Here is a 12,487-nt window from a genome sequence, read left to right as displayed (position 1 = left end):
GAACACATTATGATGCTTTTCATGTCTTATTAGTTGCAATATTATAATAGTTGCGAAAGCATAAATTTTAAAAACTTTATTATTTACTTGAACAAGGTCATGTATTACTTTGTATTTTACGTGAAACTTCCTTAGGAACTATATGGATTAAAATTGAAGTCTGATATACCGGACGCCAGGTAGGAAAGGGTTAATAATAATCAGTAAAGAAAGAGAACAGGCAAACACAGGAGCTGAAAAGATTTGAAAATGATATTAAAACCAACCTATAATGAATAATTTTAAAAATGAATTAAATCTGACTAGAATCCAAAACAATTTTTAATCACTATGAGCAATATTCATTATTAACCTAAAACATTCTTTATTTAAAAATTAATGTTACTAAACAGCAAAAACTTACATCCAATTTTAATTTTTATTTCAATCATCTTATTGTATTTCTATTATTTCAAAACATATTCAAATATTTAATTTCTTCTTCCGTCAAATATTCCTAAACCAAATACAATCTATACTGAGACGTCGTGGGCTTTGAGGGTTCAGTGGATTGTTCTATATCATTGAAAGCTCTTAGATCTTTAGATATTAATATGTACTTTACATTACTATTCAAGATTCTGAATATATTATTACAGTAAGGCTCACTTCCTAACATTCGTCGATTTTTTGTTTAAGATATCAATTTATAAATCAATGATAAAGGTCTGAATTCTTTCAATATATTTTCCCTTGTACTGTTTCCATTGATTTCAATTTTATAAAGATTAAATAAATAATGAAGCATATATTGGTTAGTTTATTTTATGAATGATATCAAAATAAGCAATTCCCATCTTATTCCCTGCGACATCAATTGAATTCAAATGTATGACTGAATGGAAGTCCTTTTCATAAATAGATATCATATATTTTCGCAACAACGAACTGTTTATTATCGAAGCAAAAGACTTCATTAATATTCAATTTTCTGATTAATTATTTTAATAATGGTATTTATTATGAACGAAAGTTAATAATGCTTTGAAGTATTAAGAAAGTCAATGAAAATGTACTGAATTCAACATTTTATATTTAAATTAAATCGTTTGTAACTAAATTATTTCAAGTATAATAGCAATAACTTTTTCAGTATAAAAATAGCTAATATGATTTCGCCAATTTTTCATTAGTAGATTAGAAATCACTTTGTCACGTGGCACTATTAGAAACCATTATTTGAATACAATCGTTTGTAAGTTAATAATTCACTAATTGTTTTCATTACTAGATGTAAAAAAACATTTGTATATTTGGAAAACATTTCATGTTCATACTTTTTTAAATATTTCTTTTCGGAAATACTGAAGGAACTTAAAGTAAATAAGATTGATATGTTTACAGACGTCATAAATTCCTGACAGCAAGCTAGATTTTAAAATAAACTTTGGCCAAAAAATAAACACTTCTTATTTCTCTGTCGACATACATTTTTCATATATATTTATTTGTGAATTTTATATTTCTTGAAAGTTTTCAAGCATGTGCCATAATATACACGATGATAGTAGTACAAATAATGTAGAAAAGACTTACCTTTTTCTTTATTACAAAACTAATTTTCTTTTTATTATTGTAATGTATTCAATATAAATAATTAACATATAAGGAAGCAATAATGGTAGTTTCATTTTGTGTGGAAATTTATTTGAGATGACTGATATAAAGATACGATTCGAATGTGATTCCAATTAATGTCATTTAAAGAATAATTTGGCAAATCAAGTTTTACTTCGTCGCACATAATTAAAAGGGACACACGTTTTCTTTTAAATTTACTGCAATATTACCATGAAAATATTGAAACAACAGTAAAGGAGAAACTGGGAATGCCATGTCTTTTTACAGTAAACTGAAATAATCTGAAATAATGTTTGATCAAAAAATTTTACGAAATTAGTTATTCACGGAAAATGAAGAAAAAAACTTTTTGCTAAATTTTGTATCTTTAAGAAAATTACAAATATAAATTTACTAAGTGAAACATTTTTAAGGTTAATATCTTTTCAAAATATTGTCCTTTATTCTGTTGTTTACCTTTTTAATGCATTTTAATAATGAATTTTTTCGCTTAAATTCGTTGCTTGAATTAAGTAGTAAATACTGTTAATGAGATACGAGTAATTATAGATAAAAATAACAAATTGAAGCTTTCAAAATTACCATATAACTCTTTATTCATGTCAAAAGTTGAAGAGTTTTATATTTAAATCCTTTAATCTGTTATACAGTTTTCTCATTTCAGTTCTGTTATACAGTTGATATATATATCTTCCTTTTTTCAGAGTTGGTGGCTCTTTGCCAATAGTTTTTACTTACTACAGTGAGTTTCTCACCAAGAGAAATCGTGGCAGACATCTCAGCTGGTTGTTGACATTCTGGGGAATAGGAGGTCTATATACAGCATTTATGGCATGGTTAATGATTGCAGAACCAGGTAGTGAAAAATAATTAATAAATGACCAAAAATTTATAAATTTGGAAGAAAACAATAATAAACTTATAAATTAAACAAGGAAACACAAATTCTGGAAAATTACCTCACTGTATGGTAATGACAATTATATATAAAAGACAAACATAATTCCGGTAAAAAAAAAATCAAAACTCACGGTATTTAAACCACTCATTTGCAATTTTTCCTTTCGCGTAGTAACGGTTTATCTGAAATTCAGTTTTCCAAAATTATTTTTTTTATTACCACGCATTTAGTAAAAAAACACAAAAGTGGAATTTAAATTTAATTGAATAAATGATTATAATGCCTTGCTCTAAGGTATCATGATAAAATCAACAAACTTTATCGCATATTATAAATCCATATTTTATTGTTATTTTTTCAAAATCATTACCAGAGAGCTACAATAAAAATTATTAAACATTTTGTTGTTCCCATATAACGAGAAATATGGTAACCTTTTGTCATATTCTTTTAGTTTTGACCTTTTATTTTTATTAGTTACTTTTTCCTTTTGATTAACTTTAAATTAAGTGACCTTAAATTTTTAAATCCATAAATTGCAGAGAATTTTTCATGCATGCAGTCTTACCCTAAAATGCGCTAGGCAGTCTTTTTAAGCATAAAAGAAAAAGCCATTATTAAAATATCATTGCTTGATTAAATTTAAATTTCGTCACAAGCTTTGGTTTTAAACTATTAATGTTACTGTTACTAAAACTATTACTGAACGTTTAGGATTTAATTATGCTTTTTTAATCCTAGTGAAGGCGGATTTAAGACCATTAAAGCATCTTTATAACATTTTTAACGTCGAGTAAAACTAAAAATAGCAATTGATGTGATAAAAGCTTTTTAGTTTTATGAATAAACAGAAATTATTTCGATGCTAATTTATTAGAAATGTTTAAGACATTGTCTTTAAATCTATCATTCTAAATTTAAAGTTTTCAGTATACCATATAAAGTCTTTAAAAGGTTTTTTTTCAAAACTATTTTTGATCGTATCTAAGATTTTTTTTCATTAACCACTTTTGTTATTTTTATTTTAAAAGGTATAGGCCTTTTTATGGCTTATTTAGTTCTTTTTAAAGCCCCTAAAAGTTTTTTAATACCTTCAAAAGGAACTAGATGAAATCAATATTGCTTTAAAATGTATATTATTTTTAGTGAAAGATTAACAAAAAATATAAAAGGCTGAGAGCTTTTTGCAACCATGGTTATATTACTTTGGATTGGTATCTCCTATGTGTTCGAATGTTAGAATGAATACATAAAATATTGAAATTACATTCTACAAGAGCATGAAAAATGTTAAAGATTATTTTTATGTTTTCTCATAGATACAGTCCGTGGCGAACTTATTAGACGAACTATAAGATTCTATGTTAAATCTTAATTATTAGGTGATGCTATACAGATTTATTGTTTTTCTGCGATTGAAACTGGTTTGCTCTTGTTTACGCTCGTGTATTAATTCGTTAAATTAGACGATATATAATGTAAATTCGACAATAAGATGAATTAGAAGATATATCATATAAATATAGAATATTTATTATATCAGGTATTATATTAGCATATTATAATAATTCGACCAAATTATGAAACGCACTGTAGTTTTTTAATAATTACATGTTTTGCACGAGTTTATATACAATACTTTTATATTTAAACATACATGTAATGGGGTTTTTTTCGGGAGATTTTGTATATACTTCCTATTTGTAATTATTTTTAAAATATTGCATTACAATGTTAACCAATTAATACAAGAACGTAAACAAGTGCAAACCGGTTTCAGTAGTGTAGAAACAATAAAGCTGTATAGTATCACCTGAGTAATTAAGATTTTACATAGAATCTTTAGTGCGTCGAATAATTTGGCCAGTGGTATATATACAGGGGTTATCGACAATCTTAATATTTAAAAAAAAAACCGCTCAATTTTTGTAAAAAAAAAAGATTTGACTTGACCCTCAGCTGTCCCAGGCCCAAGGACAATCGTCCCTGTCTTTTCTTAGGTAAGATTTTTTAAGATAAAGTTATAAAAATATGCGAACAAATTTATTACAAGTCTACACAAAATCTTAAGTATATTTTAGATCATATTCTTCCAATCTCATTTCCAGGAAAATCTCATTTTTAACGTGTCTTAAAACTGTCAAGAATGTCGACTGTCTTTTGGGTCTGATTACTCATGGAATGTTCGTAGTTTTCCTAAGCGTGCAAACGAAATGGAATTTATGTTAACTCGATGTCACTACTCTAATGAAACGTAAAATGACATACTGGAAAGATGAAAACTGTCTTCTCATTTCCATTTCAAAACTCTTTTGGGGAAGAGGAATTAAAACACTAAATAAAGTGCACTTTGCTATTCAATTTTCACTCGTTTAATTAAATTTTAAAACCAAAATAGCAGTTTGTTAGTAGAAAATAATTTACTTTTAAAACAATCTTGCAAAAAATATTTTTTTACCACTTTTCACATTTTTTCTCAGGTAGGTAATAACCGGCTTTATATCTGCACTGAATAAAATATGGTAAAAGTTACCAAATGGGGATATTTAATGTGTTTCTGACTCTCTGGGCATACCAAAAAGCAAGGTAAATTTTTCCGAAGTACTTTGATAATGATTTTTAAAAAAATTAAAAGTGAATTATAATTTTATAGTGATAAAATTTGATTAACGATGTAAAATTTGGTAATTTCAGCATGGCATTAAAACCATTTATTCAGTTAAATTTGCTTTTCAGTTTTGTAGTTTCTACTAAAAGTGTAACTATAGTTTTGTAGACCAAAACTACCAATAAACCATTACCATATGAATGGAAAAATTACCAAATGAATGGCTTAAATACCGTATATTTTGGTTTATTTAACCAGAATCATATTTCTTTTTCTCTTTTTACCAGAAATGTCATTACAATACAGTACAATGATTTTGCTGAGAACGGAAGTTCGAATTCCGCTGGCAGAAGAAACCCCGTGTAATAAATGTGACTGGTACACGTTAAATATGTCGGGATCACAAAGTCCTCCAAGTTCCTATAACAAATCAAAACCTCCGGGGGTACTCGATATTCTGGAGAGATTGATAGTTCTCTGATTTGGACTCTGGTCGAGCAGTCTTGCTGGTATTGGCAAGTGGCAATCGAAACAACAACGATAATCTTACAAAATTTGTTTTCTCTATATAAAAAAATAATTTTTTTTACCCTAGGACTTTGAAATATTGTTTTTTGAAACAGAATTATTTTTCTAGATATTTATTATTATTTATTTAGATATTAATTCCTTTTTTTTTAATTCCATTGCAGCCTAAAATCGAAAATGTACTTATAAATTCATCTTAAGAAACTAAAAATTGTGAAATACAAACAAATCCGTTTTCTTTGAATTAAAATCAGACGCTCTAATTTTTTTTTCCATTTAAACTAGCATCAGAACTAAAGGATTTCGGATGATAAAAATGTTCATAAACTAATCATAGTTATAATTGACATTTACGTTGGACTCATAAAGAGATTTCAATTTCATGTAACTAATTAAAAATACGTTTATTATTATTATTATTAATTTCAAACACTCAACAATTATAGCTTTTGAGATACATATTTTTACTCAAAATCTCATCGAAGATAATATTGTTTAACTTTCAACACCAGTTTAAATTCAACGCAGCAAAAACTGGCTAAATTTAAGTATGCGTTTCTCCATTTAAAAGGTTATCTTTGAACATTAATTTTTTGATAAAATACTATTCGCAATTATCAAGATTTATCTAACCAAATGTCTCTGAAATATTTTATAGGTTAGATTATATCTGTTTTTGGTATAAGATGTTTTATTTGCAGTATTTTTTTAATTTTTTATTTTAAGATGCTGATGGCTTAGGCTCTAGATTAAGTAGCTGGAGGGTATTTCTCGTGGTTTGCGCTACGCCAGCCTTATTAACTGTATTTGGTCTATTCTTTCTACCAGAGAGTCCACGATATTTACTTGAGGTAACCATTTTTTTAAATTTTTACAATTTTCATTGCTAAATGCTGGTTTTAAAAAGCAAATTTCAAAAAATATTTTGATCAAAAATAAAAATTAATTAAGATATTTATTTGTACAACCTATTATACTAAATTAAAACTTTTTTAACGGAAAAACAGCTGTTTTTCAAGAGTTCGATAATGAATCGAGTTTTGTTAAATCTCAAGCAAAATTGCCCAATTAGACAACATTTTTTCTTCCTTTTCTTTCTTTTATTTTTTTCTTTAAACTATTAAACATGTTCCAAAACCATTTTTGTTTCGTGCCCCACATTATTCAAAACATTTGCGTGTCTTTTTTTTTTCCTCGAAATTTTTACTTGTTGCTTCTGCATTCGTTTCTTTCTTTCTTTTTTTTTGTAATTATTTTCAAAGTCAATTTTTTCTTTTTACATTTAGTAAAACAATTTTCTATCCCATACAGATACGTTAAATAAAATGCATTGAGACATTTATATTGACTAATTAATACGATTAATACGAGATTTAAAATAAAAGATTTGCATTAAAGATTAAAAGATTATACCTGATAATAAATTATTTTAAGTATTTCTGTTCAATATAAAATATGAAATATTAAATACAATATGAAATATTAAATGAAATATGAAGAAGACTTAAAATATGAGGAAGACTTAAAAATTAGTTAATTTTTTTTTTTTTTTTTGTGCTGAAGTATTTTTTTATTTTTATTTTTTATAGAATATATTTTATTTGCTTTATAGAATTTATTTAAAAGTGACTTGTCAGAAATTCGCACTATTAGGAAGAATGAGTTTTTGTTTAAAACTACTACAGCACAGGTAGGTACTTTAGCTGCACAATGCACTAGAGTTGCACAATAAGCAATTGGCGACTGTCTGGGAAACATCCGCGCGAATGATCCGAAGACATGCCATCGCAATTTTGATCTTCTGCAGAAAAGATGGCTACCCCGCTTCGGTAGCTCGACGATATGCGCGCGAAGTCGAGCATTTTACGGAAGAACAGTTTAACGCGGACTAATACCGTACACCCTCGGTCCCTACTCAGGCTGATCAGAGTAGTCACCCACCCACTCACTGACAGCAGTCAGTGATGTTTGACTTCGGTGTTCTATTGGGAACCGTGTCTTTACAATCCGTCCACTGCAGTTCTCTACATCACTGACTTCGCGAAACATGAATAGTGCATAAAGTTCTAGTATATCAGTTGCCTTTTGAGTTGGTCAAACAAGCATGGACCATCAAAACAAGCTCTAAAGCTCTATTTATAGGGGGGAGGAAACTGATGGTTAGTGTTTGGAGCTCTAGCAGAATCCATTGTAGTTTTATGAAACCTGGCTCATCGATCACAGTAGAAATATGCTGCAGCTAAGTTCACGAAATGATATAAAAATTAGCCTAAATCGGTCAAAAAATATTCTCCTATTCTTTTGCATAGCCATAAAAAAACAGATACTGCACAATTGACTATACCAAAGTTACAAGAATTGGAAGTGGAGCTTTTTCATCTTTTCCCATGCTAACTAAACCCTATTCTAACTGACCATTGTTTCTTTCTAAATTTGGACAAACCTTTGTTAGAAAAAGAAATACATTTCAAATATGTAAAACTGTCCTACACGAGGACATTACCTGAACAACCCGCAGTTTAAATGGCAAATGTGTAGTGTAAATATTCGTGCATACTTTGATGAGGGAAATAGTTTCTTAAATCTGCAAGCTATCAACCAACTTTGTCTTTTTTTTTCTGCAAATTTTATACTTGACCCCACATACAACCATAACTTTGTTTGATTTTTGATTCATTTTTTTCAAATTTTCAATACTTTCGTAAGGTATTTTCGTAACACTAAATGATCAAGAAAATAAAAACAGCATAACAAGGTTGTCTGATGAAATTGGAAAATTAGATGGACTTGATAATGAGGTCTTTAACCCACTGGCGGTTAAGGAAATGGGCAAAATTGGGAGAATGTTTCTCCCCTACACACAGTTCCCCTATCTATTAACATGGGAAAACCGGTTTTGCCATGCAGAAAAGACTGCAGGTTAAAATGCGACTTTTTACGTGCAGAACCGTCAGTGGGTTAAATTTAAAAACTCTCCAATACTTTAAAAAAAAACAGTTAGACAGCAAAACATTATTGAATCAATCTTTGAACGAAACCTTGCGATTTAACAGAGTTTAAATTTATAAAATTTAAAAAACAAAAGCGTTTTATTCATTTTTGATTCATATTTTATATGATTGTGTGATGACAAACATACACGTGACATTTTTTTTTTTAAGTTCGAAGCAATTAGCAATTGAAAGAGTTTTTCAATTCAAAGAATTGTCTAAGCAATTAGTATGATTCTCTAATTTGTATTTATTTTTGAATTTCCTTAGTGTGGTCGTGATGTAGAAGCTATGTATGTTTATCAGAAAGTGTTTCGAATAAATCACAAGAAAACTGATGAATACCAGGTATTTATATAGTAGCTCTTATATTAATTTTACTTAAAATGATATTATATAACTACAAAATGATGTTATTAACTAGATGATGTTCAGTGAGCTTTCATACTTAGAAATAATCGTAACATTAGGGCAAATGTGTCAATATGTAAATTAAAAATTATATAGTAAATTCATCTAGAGTTTGAAGTATTCGTAAAAGATCAAAAATAAACATTTAAAATAAATGCTTTTTTATTTTACTGAGATGAAGACTTTCATTTAACCATAAGAAATAAGTATTGAAAGTGTGAAAGGAAAAATAAGCCTGGAAAATTATTTATTTTTCTCGCATTTTTATTAATTTTTATTCTTTTGACAATTGCTTGATATAATATAGGCTGAAAACAGAGTTTGTTCGGTAAATAATATCAGTAAAATTATTGTGAAGTTTACATGCTTTGTAGCATGATCAGTTTGGTTAGGATCAGTAAAATGAGTGGTCAGCTTAAACATGCCGGGTTTCTCATTCATCTACGACCACCAGGAACGTAGGAACCAGGAAGGGCAGACATTTTTGTGAAATTATTATTTTTTTTTCTGTGTGTGTCTCTTTTGCGATCTAGCTATACAGCGCTCCATGAAACGCCATCAAGTTTTGTGTAAAAGGAAATACTTTTTCAAACATAAAGGCAGTCATTGAGAACAATGTTTGTCTTAAAACCAAGTCTGCCGGGGACATAAGACAATTTCTAAAGAGAGATCAACGATGAAATTCGTGTAGTAAGGCCATCAGCAAGCACCACCAATGAAAATGTGACACATTTGATAGATTTGTCAACTCTTGCCATATCTTATTTGACTTTATAACTGGTGTTGAACAGACGAGCCATCTTTGAATTCACAACTATCAATGTTAAGTAAATGTGTATCCTTGTAATTTTAAATACAAACCAGAAGACAAGGGAGCTCGTGGATCAAGCATTTGAACAAACTAGCATTTGGGGAGGACGTTTTGATGAAACTAAACCATATTTGCATTATATTTGTTTACATCAGACATGGAGAGGAAATGAAAGATCTCCTTCTATTAGACTAACACATGATACGTTTGTAACAAAGGATATTTTTTTGGATCAAGCATCGGGACAGACTAGCCTTAGTGGGGGACTTTTTGATGAAACTAGCCCTCATTTGCATTACATACAGGGGGAAAGAACTGTCTCTTTCTGTTGGACCGATGGTTCCAGCCAATGATACGCCTATCACTGATGATATTTTTAGGATAGTAATGCGTTTGGTGCAAGTTGGAAGAAGGATTCGCTTTGACTAGCTTGCTTACTATCTCAAACCTGGGTCACCACTCTGCGAAGTGAGAGCTCTATCCCTTCAGCCACTATAGCTACAAGCCATTATCTAAGAGTTAATATAATAGCATAGATATTAAACATTTTTCGAAAGTCCCGACTTGGATTTGTGGATATTTGGTAATTTCGCACTGACAAACGCGCCTTAGCATTCCACTGTCTCAGAATTCACTACATAGACGATTCAAAGGTACCGAGATTTCCCAGCCACTTAACATTCAATATGTGACTTCTCTGACTTCTTTTTTGCTTGGACTCTTGAAAATTTCCATGTAAGAACATCATTTCGGAACAATTGATAAAGTGAAGAGGCTTGAGTGCCCATACATGAGTACGCAGAATACTCTTTACAGCTTCGTATGAGTTACTTTCAGGTTTGAATGGTCGCTACAATCAGTTTGAAATTTTAAATCAATTTTATGGTTTTGTATTTCCTGAATACTTTCTTCGATGCGTAAAATTCTATATTTTCCCTTTAAATTTTCGTGGACAGTATTTTGCAAAAAAGTCAACAGTTGCAGTTTGAAATCCGTGCTAGATAAAGTATTTAGATAATTGTTAAAAAAATATTATATTGAACTGCATAACATTAAACTATATATGTATAAACTATATAATGTTAAGCTGCTAATAAGAGATTACTTTAAAATATCACAAAAATTTAAATAATCAGAAACTATCAGAAATACATCAATCCTTAGAAAAAAGGCTTTCGTTTACCAATTATTTTAGCTTTAACTTTATTTATTATGGACTATATTTCATTTATTTATTCAGAAGTTATTACAGCAAATAGTTTAAAACTACAGCAAATAGCTTATTGTTAAAGCATAAAATTTTAGTTTGAACTCAAAGCATTGATAATTAAAACTGGGATTTCTTTCAAAATAAATTTAGAACGCAATCGCCACTCTTCATTCACTAGAAAAGACTATTATATGCGAGTTTTGTTTGTGCCCGGAAGAGCAGAACAAAAGTATGAAATTAATAGTGAATTCGAAGTTTCTGAAATTTATGCTTAATACATTTTAAACGCTTGATGCTCGCGCTCTGATTATTGAAAGAGGATTTAATAGAAATGTAAAGTTAATTCTATTCCCCTTTCTTATTTCAACTAAATAACTGGAAGTATCAATTGCTAAAATTATTCAGTTTGCTTAGATCTGTTTGCTTTTAACATTATTTGAGTTAAAAATTGTAATTTGGATGGCTGGAAAAAATTCATGCATAAAATAAAAACTTAATTACAATTTTATATTTCCAGAAAAGTTTTCTGGCAAAAAAAGAATACTAAATGAGAGAAAAAATTTAAATATTTATAATTAATATATTAAAACTTATTTCAAGCTAATTTAACGTCAAATCTAACGTTATAAAAACTTGTTTTAAATTATAAAATGTTGAAAATAAATATAAGATATGAGAAGTTTTTTAAACAACGTTTTAGTTTTTTTTTATAGTAGTAAAAATTAGTTTTTAAGAACATACTTTGTTACTTTGTTACATACTTTGTTAAGAACATACTGATTTGTTAGTGCAGACGATATTTTAAGGAATGGAATCAGCCACAAAAACGAACTATCTCTGAATAAACAAAACTTTTTACGACGGATTATGATTTCTGTTCCCTAAAATATAGGGGATAGAAATATGACTCCTATAGTTTGGTCAGTAGAGTAACCCCAAATGTGGACCCCTTAATTTTAACTTTATTTTTTGCATATTTCGCCATATCTTGAGAACATTATAGGTGAATGGAAACTTTTTGGACACAATTATAAAATTCGTTTATCCAAAGATAATTCCATGCAAAAAATTGACATTTATTAAATATTTAATATTTTATTTAGCAATAGTCCATAACAATTTCAATTCTCAGGTATCCAAATTTTTACATAATTTTGAGGAATGTAGTTTTATTATGATAAAGCAAAAAATATAAGCGAAATCAGTCGAATAGTTTGGATGAAATCAAAATTTAAAGATATGACTTATTTAAAATCAGAATTCTCAGAAACTATTCGAAAAATTACTGAAAGAAAGTTGTTGTGTCTGATTTTATAACTTAAAATATCGTCTGCACTAATTAATTAGCATATTTGCGTACACCCCCTTGAACCATTAAGATTGAGCCCTATAAGCGAAGATCCAATCT

At 28.7% G+C, this 12,487-nt stretch overlaps 1 protein-coding gene across 1 annotated transcript in view; it reads left to right on the top strand.

Moving 5' to 3' along the window:
- LOC107446844 (synaptic vesicle glycoprotein 2B-like) overlaps positions 1–12,487 on the top strand; it is a 138,814-nt gene that overhangs the window by 113,539 nt on the left and 12,788 nt on the right. The window contains exons 6-8 of the mRNA XM_043042000.3: positions 2,325–2,476; positions 6,384–6,508; positions 8,918–8,995. Coding sequence (XP_042897934.2) covers positions 2,325–2,476; positions 6,384–6,508; positions 8,918–8,995 — 355 coding nt within the window. The remainder of the gene's footprint in view (positions 1–2,324; positions 2,477–6,383; positions 6,509–8,917; positions 8,996–12,487) is intronic.

This window comes from Parasteatoda tepidariorum, chromosome 6 (genome assembly GCF_982258835.1).
Source record: "Parasteatoda tepidariorum strain Cologne lab strain chromosome 6, Ptep-v5.0, whole genome shotgun sequence".
Classification (NCBI taxonomy): Eukaryota; Metazoa; Arthropoda; class Arachnida; order Araneae; family Theridiidae; genus Parasteatoda; species Parasteatoda tepidariorum.
The sequence above is the reverse complement of the archived record's forward strand: the minus strand, read 5'-3'. Positions and strand labels throughout refer to the sequence as shown.